We start from the raw sequence: 22888 nt of genomic DNA, 5'->3' as shown, positions 1-22888 counted from the left end.
AGGTTGCCCAGAGAGGTGGTGGATGCCCCATCCCTGGAAACATTCCAGGTCATGTTGGACGGGGCTCTGAGCAACCTGACCTAGTTGAAGATGTCCCTGCCCATGGCAGGGGGGGTGGAATAGATGACCTTTAGAGGTCCCTTCCAACCAAAACTATTCTATGATTCTATGATTCAATATCCAACACAGAGGAATGACCCTGCAGTAGGGGAGAAGGCTGACCAGCCACAGGATTGTCATTTGTATCCCAGTGTTATTCTCCTTTGTCTATTTGGGGGGAACAGGATTTCTGGCCTTGGTGTCCCTCTTGTATCCAGAGCTCTTCACCCTGAAGATGACCCAGAGACGACATGCACTGAAACATCTCAGGCCTGTGAATCCCGTGAATATAGCCTGTGGTCCTTCCCTGAGATGATAAGCAGAGCGCTATGTGGCTCAGGGGACATTTGCTGGTTGTGAAGGTGATGAGACACCTCCCGCATCATGCTCCTAAGTCCCTTGTAGATTAAAGGGAATAATATAAGTGGAATATGATCTTATTCGTACCTACATCCACATTGGTTTTAAGGGCCCAAGAGGTTTCAGAGACATGAGAATAAACCAGCTGGCAAGAAGCAGCTCCTCTCTGCAAGTTGTGCCTCCCCATGGCTGTATAGCCCATTAAGAGTCTGCCCCTCTAACTATGTAAGAGCTGATTTTACTGCTGGGCAGTACAACCTAAGCAAGAGTTAAGGCTGTAAGTTGTCCCAGCCAGAGGATTTGCCCCATTTATAAAATGTTACTCAACTATAATGATACAAATCTTCCCCTTTCTTTTCTGGCTCTAAGGAGAGATCACATTGCCACGGGTTGTAACAATCAGTGGGTAACTGTTACGTCCAAAGGCTGTCCGCCTGAGAGACACCTAAGAGTCTCATTGCTCTTTCTCACCATTTCATACCTACTTTCTCACCCTCCCTTACTACTGAAGTGGAGAGTCGTGGGCATGCATTACTCCTAACCCCCATGAACTTTGGGCTTGTAGGTTGTTATCCTGCACTTGTAAGGAAACAAATTACTTTTTCCCCCTTTCCATCAGTTAAAAGCACCAGCAAATTGATCAGAGAGGTCTGTCGATAATACAAGGATAGGCCATAATCTACTGCACTCAGTGCTTGTAACAGGGACAGATGGGTCAATGTGTGTGCTGCTACTGCCCTCTCCTGCCTGGAAGGAGAACAATGAGTCACAGACCAGCCCTGTCCAGATACTACAAGAGACACAGGTCCATGACGTAGTAATATTAGCATGGTATTTCCCAGCCACGCTTTCATGTATCTGATAGTAGGCACTCTACTGTAGTCATTTGTCAGGAGCTTCAACTATTCACTAGGCATATATAAGCTCTAGGTTTGTAATTTCAGTAATTTCACAACTGCCCTGCCTCATGCGCTTGTGAGTTATGACACCAGAAAAAGCGGTGGAATGTTATGCTGTCACCAAAAATGACACTGAAATTCCAGGGTGGTAAAATCACTCATTGCAAGCTTTGCCTATGGAAAGAAATGGAGTTCCATTGCCTGTGTGTGTTGCCACTGTCCTCTCTGGGACAGAGCCAGAAGCCCATAGAAGTGTGCCTTTGGCAGAACCAGTGAGATCTTCCACAAGTGGGGTCTTGAGGAAAAATAGGGGGAAAGAACAAAATTATTTCCACAATTCCTAGTATATAGATGAAACTCCGTTCTGGATTCAGACATCCAACTTCAGTGGCTTGATTCAGTTGCCCAAACATAGGCACCTACTGCCATTTGAGGTGAACTGGGTTATCCAGCTTGGTTACCAGCTGCTGCTCCAAAAGCACACAGGTCTCTTTTTGTTACTGTGTTGTATCTGCCAGTTATTATGGATGTCTTGGGTATTACATATCTACATGCGGGTAACTAAATAGAGCCCTTAATGTCTACAATGCAGAAGTCTCTGATGTCCGGTAGAAGCTCCCAGTGTTATCAAGGGCATCTATACCTTGTAATCAAGCAATCCACCCACCTTGAGTGGAAGCAGTTCAGCTGCCATGCACAGAACTGTGGCCCATGGGCTAGTGAAGACTAAAGACTGCTACTTTAGATGCCAATAGCCCTCTTTAACACATGGAGGTCACTAAGCTTGAGGTAGCACTCTCTTCACTGCCCTGCTCAGCCCTACTTGGTCTGAGGCTATGCTGATAGTAATACAGTGAATGAAATCAGGACCATTTTCTATCATGGAACAAACCATATTCATTGTTATACTACCGATCTTCCAAAACTACCTCTTAGAAATGGTGTCTCACATTTGTTAACTCAGGAACTGCCTAGGACAGTACTAGTTGATGCAACAAGATGGTGCCATGGCCTGTTCTAACAATTTGATGATCTAGACAATGAAGAATCAGAGCCTTACCTGACAATTTTCATAGGAAGAAGAGATGATTGGGCTGTGTAGCCAGTATACAGCACTGAACACAAGTGACAACAAGGGCAGGATGGGAGTGAAGCAAGCTTGGTTAAGAGCTGAAAGGATAAGAAAGGGGTGAACAATGGGAGAAGCCAGTCTCCTATGATTCTTTTTCTCTTCACTCACCTCCTTTGACTGAGTAGATGATTATCTGGGCACTCCAGAGCAAGATGCTTCAAAAAAAAGATTGAATTGTCATAGTTCTGGCCAAAGGGTGCTGATACTGGCCCGTTAACCCTAGACTCTTTAGAAAGGCTTCAGGACATGTCTATGCAATCCACACAGAAATGGGGGGGTGGGGGGGAGAAAAAGCTGAGACCTGGTTTTAGAGGGTCTTTAAGCATGGGTTAGTTCACCTTGTGAAGGTGTTGGAGACCCTGAATGGCTTTACAGCAGGGGACAGAACCTGATCAGGTTGCAGCTAGGACAGATGCAGAACTGCTGAAGGCCACATCAATAATTCCCCTTGATAGAGAGGCACACTGTCCTACGAGAAACATCATAGAGCATCGCAGCATAAGGCCTTCCACATGAGACAGAGGGACAGATACTAACACATTTACACAGACCAAAACAGAATAGCGTGAATAAATTTTATTGTGGCATTGCTTACAGCCAGTACAGAATAATCAACATCTGGCTTATGACACTATATGCTCAATTCACCAGTTTTCTGAAAAGTAGCTCTGAGACTGGACGCACAGGACCTGCTGAGCATCTCTCTGATATCTGATCTTTGGATGCCTGGCAACTCTTCCACACTTGGAATGTGTCAGACTCATGGGCACACATTTGCCCCAGTCTTGTACTCTTCACAAGGCATTTGCTTTGACCGCTGCTAGCAATAGGATCATGGACTAGATGGGATCTTGTTCTGATCCAGTACAGACTTTTTTATCTTTTCCTGATCATATACTGGAACATCTGACCATCTATCACAAATCATCAGGTACCTCCCTTGCAGGAGTGACAAGGACTCTTTCTTTTATTAATCTGTGGCCCCTAAGAGAGCATAACCATCTTTCTTTGCTTTTTCAAAGTCACAGTCCAACTCAACAAATAACTGTCAGCCCCCTCCCTGTCACTACCCCAGGTGATGTTTTATTGGTAGTGGAGGCTCTGAGACACCACTTTGCCTAGAAATCCCCTTGAAAAAAGTAGGTTACTGCCTTTTACAGGTTTTCATGTATAATAAAAAAGTTTTTTTCTTTTCTTTCAATCTGTCAACACTCAGTAAAGACTTTTGACATGTGAATATAGAAGGGAAGTTAATTGCACACTTGGTTCTGACATTTTCCTTTGTCAAAATATAAGAACTTTTAAGATGAACTTTTTCAACAGGTAGAAAGTAGAGGTTGGAGGAAGGAGAGAAGAGCGGTGCTGACAGGGCCGACTGGGGATAGCAGATTGTTTAGAAGCCAAAATGACTGACTGTTTTCAGTTGTTGAAAGGAACTGTTTTTCCTCTAAGGACCTGATTCATTAAAACTGTATGCTGCATTTACATACATTTCTGCTGAATACCTCTCTTTGCCTGAAAGGCTAAGACGATGCTGCCTTTTCAAGCAGTCGGTGTCTAGGTCCATACAAATGACAAGTGTTTACAGAAATCAGGCTTGGATGAAGTCCAGCAGCACAGCAGGAGACAGTTTTCTGCATCTTCTCTCCTCTTAGTCAGGAGAGAGGTGTGGTATCCAAAGTCTATGTCCAAAACTTGCAGAACAGTTATATAATGAAGGGTAAAAACAAGCTAGTAAAGTTTCCTTGCTTGTAACTGGGCAATGGAAGACCTGCTAAAGACCAAGAAGCTGAGTTTATCCACTTATTTTCTATTATGCCCCTGTCCCAAAGGACAAGAGTTACAAGGTGATAATGAAGAAGCTGAACTTTATCTAGGACCACATGTGCAAAAAGTCTTCTAACAGAAATCATGGACCACAGAGATGCTCTTTAGTATTAGAAACTGGCCCCAGGCGCAGTGATTGCATCTATGCTAACAAAATAAACCATGCACACACTGAGTCATTAGATTGCAATTGTCCGTATTATTAAAATGTTAGAATGGCTCCTTGAACTCTCCCAAAAATCTTCTGGGCATGTTCTGAGAGATAACCCACACCAGGGTCCATTCTAAGGAAGCTACCCTGTTTAGGAGGCTAGAAGAGCATAACTATATGGACCTTATCAGATGGTGACAATTTGCATGAGGGTATAAGAATGACCCCTGGCACTGTATACGTTACTAGGTGGCACTGTTTACTAGGTTACACGTAGTCACTGTGACCAGTTTAGGTCAACCCAATTGAGTGTCCAGCTAGTATCAGGCAACTCAACTGAGCATGCTGATCGTCTGGTGGGCATCATGCCCCCCTGACCCTACATTAAGTGCTAAATTTCCAATAGTCAATGAAGAATGGTATGCTCACTTGGAGAAGTCCTGAGAGAGAGACCCAGCCACTACTCCTTTTTTTAATTAACTGTATCATAAACTAATTGAAAGTAAGTGGTGTCTCCATTCATGGTCCAGATATGGTATGCACTAAATGGAGCCAGTCTGGTTTCTTTAAAAAAAAACAAACAACATTGGTAGAACATTCCTAGACTAATTTGCAAACTAGCCCAAAACAACAATATCACAAGAATGAGAAGACCTTATTTTCAGGTCTCTCTTAGTGTTAGATCCTATATAGGGTTATCCTAGGGGATGTTTTTAACCTCCAAGTGCTGAGGCATCCTGAAAAACAGAGGGAGAGGGAAGACAGCAAGATAATGCATCCTTTCCGAAGAAGTTGGGCTACTATGCTGGTGGGAGACCAGGCAAGACAGAGCCTGAGTTCCCATTGCAAGGTGCCGAACTGGGGTCCCACGTCCTACCTACTGAAAGTGTGTGTTACCCAGGAAACCATTATCGAGAAAAAGTGGAGATAATGGGATTTTCCTCACTTGCTTGCCTGTTGTGTAGGCACTGACAGCTGAGTGAGTCACTGAGCTCCTCCTACAGTCACCAGAGAGAAAGAGGCACTGTTAAGATGCAAGTCCTCTGGACTGCTATAAACATCTACTTTAGGCTGCCTGATACATGGTAGAAACGTAAAACAATTTAATGAGTGTTTCAATAAGAAATTTAAATACTGCTGCTGGAATGAATTCTCTACTCTGGGCAGACCTGTGGGAGAGGTCTCAGTTGAGGATCCATCAGTTCTTCTGCCCCAGACTCTACAAGGAAGCAGAGTATGGACGCAAATGGAAACTAGCAGAGCAAAGGTAGCATTTTCCTTCACAACTTCTAGTACTCCATTTGTCTTAAGAGTTGGGGGTCAAGAAGGCGAGGCCAAAATGGCCAGGACTTCTACTTGCAGATAAACCAGTGCACACTAGCAAATGTACAAGTAGTGGTGTATAACCATAATCCTTGCTTCTAACGTAGGTGACCTAAGCCAGACTTAACACTGCCAAACTGGGTCCATTTCAGGAGAGAAATCACATTTTAAAATGTCAATGTTAATATGGTTCCAGAGGGGTTCTTGTTCAAGAGATTCTGTATGTTGATGGCTCTGAGAATTTGGGGCAGGGAGGCAAGAGGGGGATTAGTTTGCCTTTAATTTCTTTAACAATGCCTCTGCCAAACATTTCTGTTTCGAATGAGATCACTCAGGATAAGGTGACTGTTATGGGAATCAGCTTTATGGAAAGGATTACACCTGTCTTATTTAAGGATTTCTGCTTTCCTTTTAGACAAATATGTAAAGAATTCCAAGACCTTCTAAGTCAAGACAGATCACCCCTCGGATCCTCCAGACCGACTCCAATATTAGACCTCGACATCCAGAGACATTTAACACATTTCAGGTATGATTTTGAAAGAGGAACAATTAACTAAAATCCATAATTTTGATAAAGACTACCTATGATGTTATAATGGTATTGGTTCCCTTACCTAGAAGACTGTAACATCCATAAGCCCTCTGTTATCTGTCTATTAAAAACACGTTTGCCCAGCGATGTAGTTCATGCTAGTTGCATTCACCCTGCTTCTAGGACCACAGTCTCAGTTTGAGTAAGTCATCTTCTACATCTGCTGTCCAAATCTCCCCATCTGGTCAGAAAGTTGTCTTGCCCTAGATGTGAGCCAAAACACAAGCCAACCAATGAAGTAGATGGTCCAGAAATGTAGAAACTCAAGTTCAGAGCCAAAATGACAATATAGATGAATCAAAGTAGCAATAAAAGGAGAAATGGTTAGGCTGCATCGTTACCAATTAACTAAGTAGTTCTAGAGCCTGCTCTATGCTACTGAGACCATTTGACATCATCTTACTGTTAACTCTTTGGCCTCTAAAGCTGACTAGCCTCAAAGCACACAACCTACTGGAACTGTCTTACTGCACTAATTCCTGAACAGCATCCTGGAAAGATCTGGGAGAATGCAAGCTGGCTCAGGCTAAAAAGACAGAGACTGCTAATACATTTAGACTCAGTTCCTGGGCCCATGCCCTAGCAATATTTAATTTACTGGTGTAGACAGCCTAAGAAGCTGTTATAAAGACAAGGACCCATGGTACACGCACACCAAATCCAAACTTCATCAGAATTTTATCCAAGTTATGGATAAAAGTGTATAGATGGTTTGGGATCAGAAAGATATATTAGCCCAGGAGTTGCTGTGCAGTTTCACATTTTTGCTTTAGGCTATGTGCTAGATACAGTCAAGAGTGAGATGGGAACTTCCAGAGGGCCACTTTGAAGTAGTGGGGTCATCTAAGATATTTATTAAAGATAAGTTTGATGAAACATCCTAGAGGTGCTCCTGTCTTTGCTCAGACCACAGAGGGGAATACATGACTAGCCGAGGCTACAGATTTTTATTTATTCTAGCCATTAGCTGGTACCTGAAGAAATCAACATGTAAAGAGATGTTCCAGAGAGTTGTTTACAGACCATAACACCAAGCACTTCGTTAGGCCTATAAAGCCTTAGAATGATGTTGCATATTCTTTAGCACAGCCAGCTGAGCCACTCTTCATTCATTGACAGACAACTTTTGTGCCCCAACATCACAACATCTTTTAGTTATTAAGATTCTGACAGAGCATGAGGCACCCAGCAACCAGGTGGTACGATATCTAATGTTTAGTCCCTCAGACTTTGAATGGAATCCAAAATACCCACCATCCCACCTCTTCCATCTACCCGTTGAGGTGCAGAGAGGCAAGGATAATGCCTGATCCACAAAGGCACACACTCCTGTTTATGCTTACACATACCTGTGTGCATCCTATGCATATACAAACACATATAGACAACCCCACTTCTATTCTCATGCAGTGATGTGCACACACATACACATACCACCTACGTCTATATATACTTTCCCTTATACACACACACTCCAAAATGCCTAACTAAACATGCACACCAAGGAAGACATACTTATTTATACAGGACACTCATAGATTTTAATGGGCTACCTAGGCTTGTGGAAAAACAGATAATTCCCCATTACATGCACACAAAGTAAACGTGATACAAGGTAGCTAATCCCCAAGGATACCTGTGTTTAAAGAAGAAATAGCAGTCAGGATAAAATGCTGAAAGCTTCAGCTACAAAAGCTGTCAACTGGTACAGCTCCCATCCTTCTTCCTCTGCTTCACTTCGGTAGGCTGGAGTACAAAGCTTCTGTAGGCAGCTCCTGGATCATTCAGTGGTTTCTTTCATGCCTGCTGTAGGCAATAAGTGTTGGACTGAAGATGGGCACCTAGAAGAGCACAGGTCTTGATCCTACACAGATGCTTCCCTGGGCTTAAATCAGCCAGCCTTCTCTGACGTCTGTGCTTGGGGAATGATGAGTCCTGCAGACCCAGAGGCTGAGCTGAGACCATGTTCCTTTTCCATCTATCGTAGAGAAGTTGAGGTCAGATCCAGCTTCTGACCCAGACTTCTAACTCTACTCATCTACATGCAGGTGCCTCCATTTCAGCCAGGTGTATATCTTCTGCTGTAGTCTCTAGGGATCTCCTCTGTATGTATAGCCCATAAAATCTGCATTACAATTAAGCAGGCCTAACACAGACAGCTACCTTAGTGTGACTTGAATTTCTCTCTACACGCCATTGACTGAACAGTCTGGTCTAGATCTGCAGCTGAACAGGAGCTTAGCCAACTAGTACACACTAAACACTTACATTGTAAATAGCCAAATCTAGTGTAGACAAAAAAATCGTTATTCCCATCCCCTAAAGCTGGCAGCCTTCACAGCTAGGTCATCTGAACTCCTCCTACCGCTACTTGAGACTAAATATCACAGAAGGCACTCAAGTCTGTCTCAGATGCCAGAGAGATGTGAGAACGCAATTCACCATGCTTTCCAGGAGCTTTAAGTATTTTCTGAGTCAAGTATTCAACACAGACTACTTGGTTTCTCTGTCTTTCTCTGAGGGATGATCCTCAGACTGAACTGATCTCTGTCACAGGAAATTTGCACCTGATCTGTTGGGGATGAGAGAAGAGGAAGAAATTATTGGTACCCTGACACATGGAGGAAGTCCTTGTAACCCAGGAACAACATGCTCCCTGCTGTTTGAGGCATAGCACAGGCCTCTACTGCTCACAAGCACAAATAGCTGCTTGTCATTATACATCAGTTGGAATTTATAAAAAGATGTTGAAAGCATCTGCCTAACATAAAGCACACGCCTAACACTAAGAATTCAAATATTCAAAGTACATTGGCCTCCACATCCCTGATCACAGGTCTCACCTAAGATTAGATTTCCAAAAGACTGGGTTGTCTTTATTTATTACAGTAATGAACACAATTATCATGTATCTATATCTATAAATAAAGAGCTTTGCAACTGTATGCCAGAGATGGATTTGACCTTCGTACCATAGTCATTGTCAAATACTCTGATGACATCTACAATAGTCAGAGTCGAAAATTGGACTGTCTTAATAAGTGGCTGGTCCTGATTATACACATGAAATTAATGTTATTTATGACCAAAACGCTCAAGAGCTGTTGGTGCTTTACAAGTAGGTCTTGCAGAGGAGACATAAATCTGAAGCAGTGACTCCATATAGTCATCACAAATTTTATAGCATGCTTTTTCAATAGTGCAATTTTCATCTTCATTTCTATCTGTATTCCAGAACTGTGGGCTTTCTCACAATAAATTCTTTGTCTCTATGCTGCATAAATCTCTACATTGGGATGGAGCCAAAAAATTACGTTTGGCAAGGACAAGACATAGTCTTTCACTGGAATCTCTGAGAAGGTTTTGTGAATGTTTTTAGCATAGATATAGCATGTTTTTCAACCATTATCCTGTATAAGCTGATTTTTGATCGTGGGAAATCTCATATAGTTTCATACAGATTTAATATAACAAGCAGAGGTTCAGAAATTCTGCCTTGTAAACCATCACCAAGGCAGCAAAGAAACCACAAGATGAAAGGTTGGTATTTTGTACATATATATATATGCTTATGCCATATGATGTCAGAAAGTCAAAGAGATTTTTTATGAACAGAAAAATTCAGAGGAATCACAAAAATCTCTATTATTAGAATAAATTCTAAGATAATGAAAGGCTTTCTGAAGAGCTGTAGTATCTGATACCTACAGCAGAATCCAGACTCCACTACCTTGGGGTAAAAGTGAGTTTTCTTTAGGAATAAATTACCCTACAGCTGCTAAGTGTAGAGTTATGTGCTCCACTTGCTCATGATGTTACTTGCTCAATGTTAATAATTAAGACCAGGGTTCACAGACTGGCACAGGTCAGATCGAAGCGGTGTTTCCCGTTTCCTCTGTTTTAAATCTTCAAGCTCACACTTCTCTCTGAAGTTATTCCACTGAGTCCCAGTTTATCAAGATCTGTAAACATGTGTCCAACCTGAAGTACAGGATAGTCCCCATGAAGGGATCAGAATTGCTGGGTTTGCTCAAACTCCAAACTCAAAGTTCATACAAAGCGTAAAACAGGGGAAAACTTCAAAGGAGCTGCAGTGAGCCTGAAAACTGCTGAGTTTTGCACAGCCTTACCAGATACACAAAAACCAGAGGCTCTTCTACACCGCTGGTACAATCATGTTTGTGCAGCTGCTCTCTGAGATGTCCATCTGACCTGAATACAGAAAACTCAATGCTGCATGAAGAATGATTTCCCAGTGTTGTTTGACCATGAACAGATAATTCTATAGACTCTTACATTCATAGCAGCAACTATTGTGCACTACCTGAGCCAGGGTAGTATTATGTATGCTTTATTCAAGATTTCTCCCTTTTCAATACATTTTGGAGTATCTTACTGCAGAGAAGTTATACTGATATTAGAAAATAAAAGTAGTGCCAGGGCACAGGCATGTATTGGCTGCCTGTGCTGCTTTTTTGCAGAATTCCTGGGTTTTTGTTGCCTGGTTTAACTAGTACTGTCCCAAACTATTCTTGGGCACAGTGGCACATATATATCACTAATACACATGCAGCTTGAGAATTCAGGGAAGCAGCAGCCCTTATTACAGCCCAGTTAGGTGCCTTACCTGTGCTATAAATAACATAATAAGATTTAGAGAAGTCCAACCTTGTCAAGGCTGGATCATAAGCCACTGACCTCATGGGCTAAGTGTTGGGGCAGCTCAGATTTCTAAGCATATACATATATATGGATTCAAGAAGAGGTGATATGTTGCAGGGCTACCCAAGTTGTCTTTCAACTCTTCTTTGATTCCTTCATGATAAATGCAGAGGAGCAAGTGGAATAATCCTGTGGGTTGTATCTGGCCTGAAAGCCACCACTTGAGCTATCCTGTCCCCGGTTTCTGAAGATAGAATCAACATTAAGCCACAGGGCAAACAAGAAAACCCTGGAAAAATCCATTTCTATTACTAAGTGCTGAGACTTTTTGTCCAGATACATGAGTGTCTCTTTGTTGTCCTTTAAAGGTTGATCTGTGTAAATGCATTTATGAGTCTACTACAGTAGAGAGCAAAGTCAGCACATCAGTACTAGAAAAGAACCCAAAAGTTTCTATAGCTTTAATGAGAGGAACCTATTTCTCTCACCCTTTGCTTTCAAAATGGAGTGAGCATTGGGGGGGGGAACAAAAAAAAGAGAGAGAAAGAAAAAAGAAAGATAAGAAAAAAAAGAAGAGAAGGAAAATATTTAGATACATCTTAGTTTCTTTTAAAATGCCTTCTATTACTTATAATTCAGAGGTTCTTCTCCCAAAAACCCCACAGAATCATGCAAGACTTTTGCGTACATGTGCATGTGTCTCTGTATGTAAGAGGGAAAAGCTGGGGGTTTAATTTCTCCTGAAACTTAAACCATTTTCAAATCCCACTGATATCAGTAAAGCTGAGACTGCATCTTTCTTTATTTTTTCGTGACAGAAAGGTTATATAAATCTCTCTTTCGTATTGTAAGTTGGTTGGTTTGGGATTCAGAACAGGTAAAGGAGCCTAGTTTCATGCTCAATGAAACTGAGAGATGGCTCTCAATTATCCAAGGTGATGGGAGGAAAAAAGGGGGTTGGAATAGTTAGAGAAAGCAAAAAGATGGATGTAAACAAAACAAATATATAAGGCTTTGAGAATAATTCCCTTTAGAAAAGTCTGAAAATGGTGAACCAGGGCAATCCTGACCTACAACAGATGAAGACAAGCCTGCCTGGAGACACAAGAGCTCTGAGACACACTCTCAGAGACTATATAAAATCATAGAATCATAGAATCATTAAGGTTGGAAGAGACCTCTAAGGTCATCGAGTCCAGCTGTCAACCCAACACCACCATGCCCACTAAACCATGTCCCTAAGCACCTCATCTACACGTCTTTTAAATACTTCCAGGGATGGGGACTCAACCATATGGTGCAGGTAGTTATGATGGGAGATGGTGAAGCCTTGGATAACCCCCAACACCCATAATCCTGCCACTAACTCCGCAGAGCTGAATGGTGACATTGCAGGCCAACAGGTTCTTCTGCTGGATCTGGAACAATGTTAACCAGCACAATCATCAAACCCCATCCTTTTCCTGTTAACGGCATGCAGGTAGATCTGAAGCGGGTCAGTATGGGAAATGGTTGGGATTAACCTGCATATCACTCAACTCTCTAGCATTTTTGCACTTCCCAGACATTGAGTGCATCTAACCCTCTCCAGAGCAGAGAACCAGACCAGATGAAACAAACATTTTCACTTGTATAGATCCCTGCTGTGAAGAGGGGAAATGTTTCTGTCACGTTTCAGAGAAGGAATGGAGACATGTAGAAATTAAGACCCCCCAAAAGATACATGAAAGTTAATCTAATAAACTGTGTGGGTATGGTCCTGGACACTGGAACACAATTGTCTGTAATGTTTGATTGCTACTGTGGCTCCTTGTATGTATTTGGCCTAGACCAACTCTTTCTGTCCCAAACAATTCCCAGGCACAAGTCAGCCTTATCTCAGTCAAGAGGATGTTCTCAGTTGGAAGCTTAGATAAGGTCACTGCTTCGCAGATTAAAATGCTTGAATAATGGAGATGAGGCCAGGCTATGCTAGATCACTCATGATCAGAGGAGGAGCCTGAGCACTCTTCATTTCGCTAATGCAGGTATAGGTGACTAAAGGCAACCCCTAGCTTCAGTAAGAACCTTAGGGTGAATCACCTGTCTGGTAAACCTAGGGATCTAGGGTCATTTTAGGTATAAAAGGACATCCTGTCTCACATTCACCTGCCACCCCCTCAGTTCGAGGGTCTTTTGTGAGTCCTGCATCACATCTACCAACCTTATAGATACTCTAAATGTCCCATGGCATCTCTGGTGGCATGGGTAAACCTGTGTGTTCTCTTTCCATCCTTCCTCTCGAAGCTGTTCTCTTTTGCAGAGGAAAATTTAAGTCTTGGACTGAGAATGAGAACCCATGAATATCGTTATCTAATGCAGTGGCTTCTGCATTAAACCAAAGCTGATTTCTGGAACTAGGATCCTGCTTTATTGATTTCACACTTAAGTCTGTTAATAATGTATCAAACCAGCCTTCAGTCGAAGGATCAGAATTTAGGACATTCCTCCAACTGGGCCAAATGTCCAAAACACTCAATTAGTATTTTTCTTTATTTTAGACCCTACCTCTCTGCTGTTAAATGGAGAGAGTGTGTATCTACTTCTCTTTTCCATTCCACTGTTATATCTGAGCTTCCCACAGCTTCAGCCAGGAACCTGAAAATGACACTGAGGTGTGTCATCTTGTCTTTGCCTTCATAACCTGCCCTTGAATCAGAACAGCTTTGATTTTTTTTTAATTGTTGGCAGAAGTCTTTTTTAGCTCCCCAAAATCTCACGAAAACTAGAGTTACCAGAAAACCCACCAAAACCAACCCACATTCTGTGTTGAGAAGCCAAAAAACCATAACACAAAAAACTTACAAGGAGAAGACTTTCTGAGATGATACTCAAGAGATCTGTGTATGTTTCTTGGCTTACACATAAAGACTCTCTGACCTCATTAGTCAGCCTCTTAGTCTCATTTTCTTCACTTGTAAAATTGGGTATAGACAAACCTTCTACGTCTGCCTTTGGGACACTTGCGTCTGTAAGAATCTGTAGTGTTTGGAAAGTTCAGATATCCTACTAATGTCATCCATCATATGGGGAAAGATGAATACCCACCGATTACAGAAGTTGGATTTGATCCTTTAACTTCACGGTTACATTTCATCAAGATGCATCCAGATCATCTATCTTATACATAAAAGATAAAGACAGCAAAACAGCAAAGGGAAAACTACTTTCTTGCAAGTGACACTTCTTTCAGTGTAGAAACCTTATAAAAACAGACAAAAAATAATAGGCTCAGAATACTAAAGCTAGATAATGAAAGCAATCAGCATCCTCACAAATTATCCGGTGTTTTGCCTAGCCATCCAGCTGATATGAAACACCCTTCCTATGAAACTGTTTGAGACAAGAGTTTTGTCGTTTAGCTAGTCTCTGAGCCTGGAGCTGTCAGCCTCCTGCAAGTGCCTGGCATCACACTGACAAGGTGACACGAAAAGCGACAGGCAAGAAACCAGAGGCTCAGACTTTGGGAGCAGCAAGAAAGTAACATCCTTCTTTCTGAAGGGTAAAAGGGAGCAATGAAATGGGTTTTGAAGCTCAACATGTTTTTTTAATTGTAACAAAGAGCCAAGCCTAAAGCCTTACTGGTGGGTTGCCCTTACAGATGTGCGTACTCCCCTTACATATTCTTCTTCCTTTTTTACATTTCTTTGCTTATCAGGAGGTAGAGCAGCTGCTGTCATAATTCCAGTCATCTTGATTAGCAGCAGCAGCTTTCTGTTTGGATGCACGGAGTGGAAGAAGCCTGGTGCGCAATGAAGTTTGTGGTGAAACACCTCTGGTGCCCTCTAGAGTTCCCTGATTTCCATGATCTCTCTCAATCTGGCTTTAAATTCAGCTAGCTGAGAGGGACAACACCGGTTCCTAGTGCTGAGGTACTAGTAATCAACAAATTGTTCCTTTCTTTTTTTCTTTTTTTTTTTCCTTTCTTTTCCTTGGCTCTTTATTTACCAAAGGCATTACAGTTCCTTCCTCTGGGATTTTTCCCTCACTCCCTTTCCCAGGGATTCCCTCTTTGATTTCCCATAGCGGGGGTTTGATCACCTTCTCTTGCTCTGCTTATGACCAAAATCCTTTTGGAAGGATTAGGGCATTTTTGTGGTTAGGATGTGAATTTCTAATATTGCCAATTATTTTTATCATGAGTCTTATGATAGCATATTCCCTTATAGTCACAATTTATAGAGTCAGGAGAACAGATGAGAACCTGTTTTCTTTTCTTTATCCTCTTCATTAACAAATAAGTTCTATGGTTGCCAAGGAAAAGGCAAATATACATTCATCAAAGATGGAAAAAGACTTGGGGGGCTTGATTTGTTTTTCAACCCAGCACTTAAGATTTCTTAAAACATTTAAGGCACTCGTGTTTCCCAAAAAAAGGAATACCATCCCCTCATTTCCAAATGACTAGGTTACAAAGTTGCATTGTCCCTTGTCATCAGCATGTTTATAATGCTTACTTCTTGGTCTTTCTCATTTGAGGAGAGCAATGGGACTTCTCAGCTACGTTAGCCACTTCACTGGAAAAAGTCTATGCATGGTAGCAACTTGGATGAATCTCATTCATTTCTCTGCCTTCCCATAGAGCAGAGATGTGACCATTAATTAAGTGAAGGGAGAAACTGAAGGAGCTGACGGCTGTGTGAGGGACGTGCTCACTCTTTTTCAAAAGTATCCAGTCATCTTGGATCCGTGGTCCCACTGGTGTATTTGGCTCCACGGGTAGTAATGGGTGGTGAGGCCACTTTTCATCCACAGTCAGCCAGAAGCTTGTACATCTTTCTCTCATTCAAAACCAGCGAGGCACAGCGTTGTCCAGTGTTTTATTTGGAGGATATAATGTGCTATGCTGAAAACATTTCTTGGCAAACATCCAAGGGCTTCTGTGAGCGGCATGAGGTCTTTTCCAACCTCAATGATTCTATGATTCTATGATTCTATGTGCACCACAGTGCTGTGGCTTAATCTTTGGTCTACAGCTGAGAAACACTCCATAGTCACAGTCTTGGATGTTCCAGATATGTTCCCTGGGCAATCCTCCTAGTGTGGAAAATCCATTAAAAGGTTTAAAATATACAGAGCTGACAGAATATTTTGGAAATATGGGGCGTCAGCTCTAGCACTCTCTTCTTACTTTCTCCATTGCTTTTACACATGGTAAAAGGAGGTCCATCTGCTTAGGAGAACGTGTCCTTAATACACTTATTTGGTTATGAGCAGAAAATGAGCATGAGGGCCTACTTTGCAAGGCAACTTTTGTATGTGCTGTTTGCCACTCTGATCCTATAGACTACTTATCCCTGTAATATATACTGGCCATGTTCCAATGTTTACCTTGACTATCAGCCTAACTTGTGTAGTGGTTAGGCCTACTGACCTTCTGAAGTAAAGTTATCACAATTTAATTGTCTAGGCAACCTTCACAGGACAGACCTTGAAATCAACAGAAGCACCTCAAAGTCAATATAGGCACCTCTAACTTAGGATGTTACTTGTATCAGTGAAGAGATTCAAATTTTTTTCCATTTCCTTTACAGCCATCAAAAGTCTTATCAGATCTTATTATTTGTCATATGCCATGTGTTGTTAAATTTGGATAATCATGAAGTGGTTTTCACATTCAAAGTTCTGAGAAAGTCCGACCAATAAGTTCAAGCTTGCTTTTTCTTCATTATGATCATTTTAAAGTATTTATTTATTTTAAACGAGGGTGTAAATATTCAGTGCAGATGTCCTCTTCCCCCCCCGCTGAGAAGGAATCTGTTTCTTTTGCCGCATGTCGGAGTTTCACCAGCCTGGGGTATGGAGGAGTCCTTGAGGTAGTTGCCAAACGAGAGTCCAAGCCTTCAGGCACACTTGGATCTTTTCACTTTTAAGTAAGGCCATCATTAAAACATGAGCAGCATAATTGCATCATAGCGCTGGGCAGAATTGCAGGCGGGTCTGGATGTCCTTAAGCATAAGGATTTATAATATGTTGCCTTCTTTCTGCAGCTCTCCATGCACAGTACCAAAATCAGAAATTTTAGCCTTGTTTTTTAGAACAATAAAGTTAGTTTATAGGAGTTGCAATGAGATACACTACAAAGCTAAGAATACCCAGAAGACTCCATTATGAAACCACCATGTTTAATTTTAGGCTTTTAAATACAAATGAAAGTATTATAATGAAAGCAACTCGTTTCATCGGTGTGGAGCATACCAAAAATGAACCAATTTCAATGGGAGCTCAGTTAGCCTGAAAAATCAGGCAACTAAATTTGACTTTCAGGAAACACATTTGAATGCTTTGCCATTAATCTTCTGTCTGTCATATCTGATTTAAATGTAAAATCAGATTTTCTCCCCAACTTGAAACTTACTTTCATCAGCAAAGGGAAATTATCCAACTTTCTTAGATTTTTCAAAGACTTTAACTTGCAGAGAAATAAAGTCCACCAAAATTAGAGCAAGAGGAATTACTGATAAAAATGTAAGATAAAGTAGAAGATAATGTCTCTCAGCCTTTTCATGCTCATGACATAAAGTGAGGCTAAAAAAATACACCCTCACAGGAGCATGGCAAGGAGGGATGGTCAGAAATTTTCCATAAAATGGTTTCTCTTAATAAGCTTCACAGGAAAATTAATAGGCTCTGCATATCACCATCTGTTGAGAAGAATATATTCATCAGGAACTCACAATAGAGTTGCCATAGAGTCTGCAGCACCATTTCACTAAAAAAGGGTCTGTATTTCTATAAGAAATACAATGCTATCTTGAAAAAAAATGCCATATTTGATGATTAGTGGTACGTAAGAGGCTAAACTGTAAAGGAGATAGACCCCTAACTTGCCCCACAAAATCCTTTTCCTATGAACACTAGTTTTCAGACCAGAAGTTTAAGATTCTGCTCGGGATAAAATACCCATATCTAGGTGTTTCAACGTAAGCTGGATGTTTAAGTTTGACCTCTAAGATCACTGAGTCCAACCGTCAACCTGACACCACCATGCCCACTAAACCATGTCCCTAAGCGCCTCATCTGCTCGTCTTTTAAATACCTCCAGGGATGGGGACTCCACTACTTCCCTGGGCAGCCTGTTCCAATGTTTAACCACTCTTTCAGTAAAGAAATTTTTCCTTACATCCAATCTAAACCTCCCCTGGTGCAACTTGAGGCCATTTCCTCTCGTCCTATCGCTTGTTACTTGGGAGAAGAGACCGACATCCCCCTCGCTACAACCTCCTTTCAGGTAGTTGTAGAGAGCGATGAGGTCTCCCCTCAGCCTCCTTTTCTCCAGGCTAAACAGCCCCAGTTCCCTCAGCCGCTCCTCACAGGACTTGTTCTCCAGACCCCTCACCAGCCTCGTTGCCCTTCTCTGGACACGCTCCAGCACCTCAACGTCCTTCTTGTAGTGAGGGGCCCAAAACTGAACACAGTATTCGAGGTGCGGCCTCACCAGGGCCGAGTACAGGGGCACCATCACTCCCCTACTCCTGCTGGCCACACTATTTCTGATACAGGCCAGGATGCCATTGGACTTCTTGGCCGCCTGGGCACACTGCCGGCTCATGTTCAGGCGGCTGTCAACCAACACCCCCAGGTCCTTAAAAGAAGAAGATCTAGGACAAGAATGTCATATACCATGTGTTGGCATTAAAATTTAGATCTAGAAAAGAAGATCTAGGACAAGATATATCTGAGTAAACAGTAGCATGCAGAGTCTTTTTAGGTGCTCTTAGTTATGCCATCAGTCCATTGCTGCTTTAAAAGGGTGCTGTTCTGTAAGCCCTCTCCATTACCTGTTCACCTGATGCAGGTGTTTTGTTACCATAGGGCATCTCAAATAGCACGGAACACACGTTTTTATTCAGCTTGATGGAGCCCTCGGTGTAGCTGGAAGAATGGTGCAGCTCACCATAAAGGAGACACGTCCATTTCATGTGCTAAATCATTCTCCGGACTTCTCTGACTGTATTAAATAAAGCCCCAAGGCTCAATTCAGTTGCCTAAACATTGGCATCTCGTGCCATGTGAGATACACAAGGGTAACCTGCCTGGCATCAAAACACCTAGAAGCAAGGTGGACTTAAGTTCTATATCATATCTAGGAAATCTCTGCAGATGTTTCAGATATCATAAGACATCTCAAATCACTGTAGACTCTTATACATAGGAAACTACATTAAGTCCCCTTTGATGGTAACGGGAGTTTATGCAGTGTTGATGTATATACCTGTGAGTCAGCAACTACACTTACGTGCCTTAATATCAGATTTTGTCCCATTCTGGTATATTCTACAGTCTTGTTCAGCATTTGAGAAGATTAAAGTTTTCTATCCTTGTTCTTAGCCCTACAGATCATTTCTGAGATGATCTCTGTAAGTTTTCACTGTAGTATTCCCACTTTACTCCTCCAGGTGTATTGAGCTATCAAACGAACACAGTACTATTCCTTTTGCTCAGGAGTCGAAAGGTTCAAAGAAAGCAAGCCAGAAGATTTCTTTTCTATTCAATCCTTTGTTAAACTTACTATTTGCATCTACTAGAAATGAATGATTGCAGTTATTGCCAACTTTTAAAATAAACAATTTAGTTTCTTTTGCATGCAAGTTCATAAATATTTTTACATATGTCTTCGTATAGTCAGTTCCCCAAATCAAGACCCAGAAGATCACACAAGCAGTGTAAAAGTCATGAGATATTTTAACTAGTAATGATACATCTGAATTTCCTTTTTCTTGCTTTCTGTTATTGTAAGCTCCATCACATTTTCTTCTCTCTGGACTTATGAAGACTAGAAATGATGATAAAATGCAAAACAAAATCTTGAAATCACCTGACTCCTAAAAGGACTTGAAAGAGCTAAAAATACTCTTATCTATATGCTACTGCTGATCTTATTTTTACTATTATTAAAAACACGACTTACGACAATGATGATGATTTTTATTTTCCTGGTATGCCAGGCATTTCTAAAAAACAAAAAAAATTAAAGCGAGGTATGTTTACCTCTTTTTAAGGCTAAATTAAAAAGATCCAGATATTACTACAAGTCCAAACTTCAAGAGTCCAAACTTCAAGAGTTGTGCGGTATTATTAATTGATGTCTGCAAAATAGTCCTTGTAAATATTTAATTAGCATTTTCCTCTCATTACTAACTGGGGATAAACATAAATTCCTGCTTTGGAAAGTGCCTGGAGACTGATGGATTAACATTCTAAAAGCGAGTTGTTTGTTAATAGCCTTTGGGAGACTTTTTATAAAAGACTGGGACACTCCCAATCAGAAATGGAGAGATATTTCCAAACTGAGCTCTCATTTCATTAGGACTCCCATATGTGTGGTGTCTTCCCTAGGATGCCGGCTTTCCTAGCAAACAGGGTTCCCATGTCCAGCAGACAGAAAGCTCACCCTAAAAGATATCTTGGAGCCTTTCCCATGGTTTGGGTTTTTTTGACACTTCCAGCATCCTGGCGATTGTCCATGTCCGGTATAACCTCTTTTCCCTTGGTCCCCTCTTTTTCACTTTTTTCTAAAACAGCTGGAAAGACTGAGAAGCCAAAGTGCAGAGGAGAGGGGTTCTCACTGAAGCGAAGTGTTCCCATTTCTGACCTACGCGTGGTTCTCTGCATTAGAGCAGGGCTTACTGATGTGGTGCCTAAGACACCCAGAGAGTTACTGCGGGGACAAGATTTTAACTAGCGTGGGATAGGAGATAGTTACTGTTTTACCAGAATCACTGTAATGTTTTGTTGTGGTTTTTCCCTCACCCAAATCAATATAAAGTATTGATTTCTCAAAAATGTCTGCAAACTCAGAAATTGGTTTCTGTTCCTCTCCTTGTCTTCTTTCTGCCCTGAGCAGAATTGGGATAACTGAAATCAGTCTTTTAAAAATTGCAATGACATCTTAACCTTTGAAATAATTTTTCATTTATGTTTCTAAATGAAAACTAAACATCTGGTGGGTTGTTGGTTTTGTTTTGTTTTTTTTTTTTCACTTAGCACTTATCAAAATGTATCATTATAACAACGAGAATAATTTGTTTGCTCATAATAAGATGTCTAGTACAACTTGAGTTGCCCTGGCCCTTACATGAACATCTTACACTGTACACATAATATTTAGCCAAACAGGGCTGAAGTCAATTGCCTAAAAACTGGTCTGGAGTGCCATTTCTGATATCCTAAGGTAGCTGAGACATCCTCACAGAGATGGTACCTAAGAGACAGGACCTGTGGGAAACTTGTACACTTCTGGATCTGCAGGTGGAGGCCAGGTTGGATGCCCAAAACATCTCAAGTGACTGTAGGTACATATGTGTGCGCTGAAATGCTCCTCTAAATTGAGAAGAGATTAACCCGCTGTACCTCTGCCTGGCAACTGCATTGATACATCATTTCAGTAGCTGTTAAGTGAGGAGCACCACTGAAATTCAGCTACTTTGCAGTGCAGAAAAACAACAAGAAAAATTCAGTGTTATTTTGAAAAAACCACCTTATTTGGATGAAAGGTGCAACAGGGTAAATCTATACTAGTAAATTCAACACCACCAGGGCAACATTGTTGGAACTTGGTTATTTTTACTATTAATTGGTTAGGATGGTCGATGAATTTAGCCTGGCTGAACTAGCCCAATGTGAAACATTTCCTGGGCATTGTTTGGGCATTAGCATTGGCCAGAGACTATTCCCAACAGGCAGTTCGGATTCCACCCTGTTGGATGCTCAGAGGGCTTGGCAGCACGGATATGGCCAAAGCATGCCAATCGTGCTGGGGGTCAGAGATTGCACCTCAGCATTGCTTAATTTCCTAGTACAGATGCAGCCATACATCCACGTAGAATAACCAGGTCTTCTTGTTCAAGACTCTCATCTAGGAGAGTAAATAAACCACACAGAACTGGTTTCATTTACCTGAGAAGGGGGAAGCCAAACCTTCTGGGACTGGAAAAGTAGCAATGCTGGAGAGCCTGGGGCACGGATCCTCTTTTGGCCTTTCTGAAGTCAACAAGTCTATGTCAATCTGCATCAGCCAAGGATCTGTCCCACGATGTTTCAGAACTGAGACTCCTACAAAAACCAACCTTTGAAGCTGTATGTAGTCTGCTCTTTGGCTCTACTCTTTTCTGTTTCTCCCATAGGTAATAAATAGTTTAGGGAGCAAATCTTGAATTTCACTATAGCAAAATGAGTGTACTGTAAACTCTTCAATGTATGAGAGTGCATTTATATTTATGTGCGTGTGTGTATTTCTTTTTCTTTTTCTGTCTCCTTCCCATTTGTAGTTTGATCACTCATGGTTTTGGAACTCCTGCAATATGTGCTGCCCTAAGCACTTTCCAAACTGTTCTCAGTGAAATGCTGAACTACTTGGAAAAGCACACATCGCACAAAAACGGAGGAGCGGCGGAATCCGGCCAAGGACACGCCAACTCGGAGAAAGCCCCCCTGCGGAAAACTTCAGAGGCTGCTGTGAAAGAGGGCAAAACAGAAAAGACAGACTAGCTACATCAAACAGAATCTATTTCAAGAGAGTCTTGCTGCTGATATTTTTTTTAAATATATATATCATTGAGGGCGATTTATCTCCAGTGGACCAAATCCAAAAAAGGGGGAAAAAAAGAAAAAAAAAAAAGAAAAAATTAAAAAAAAAACAAAAGAAAAAAAGAAAGATTAAAACAGAGAGAAAGAGAGAGCGTGAGAGAGGAAAGTATTCAACCCTAAGAACAGCAGTGTACAGTAATTGTGTGATGAAATTGTCACTTTTTTAAAATTTATGTTGCTCTAAACTACTTTTTCGTGCACGTAGTATTTG

At 41.5% G+C, this 22888-nt stretch overlaps 1 protein-coding gene across 1 annotated transcript in view; it reads left to right on the top strand.

Moving 5' to 3' along the window:
• The window catches only part of TFAP2D (transcription factor AP-2 delta), a 59649-nt gene extending 37071 nt beyond the window's left edge, over nt 1-22578 (top strand). Inside the window, exons 6-7 of the mRNA XM_009288999.2 lie at nt 6207-6320; nt 22359-22578. Of these exons, the coding sequence (XP_009287274.1) occupies nt 6207-6320; nt 22359-22578 (334 nt within the window). The remainder of the gene's footprint in view (nt 1-6206; nt 6321-22358) is intronic.
• Nucleotides 22579-22888: the final 310 nt, after the last annotated feature.

The sequence above is a fragment of the Aptenodytes forsteri genome, unplaced genomic scaffold (genome assembly GCF_000699145.1).
Source record: "Aptenodytes forsteri isolate BGI_AS27 unplaced genomic scaffold, ASM69914v1 Scaffold57, whole genome shotgun sequence".
Lineage (NCBI taxonomy): Eukaryota > Metazoa > Chordata > Aves > Sphenisciformes > Spheniscidae > Aptenodytes > Aptenodytes forsteri.
The sequence above is the reverse complement of the archived record's forward strand: the minus strand, read 5'-3'. Positions and strand labels throughout refer to the sequence as shown.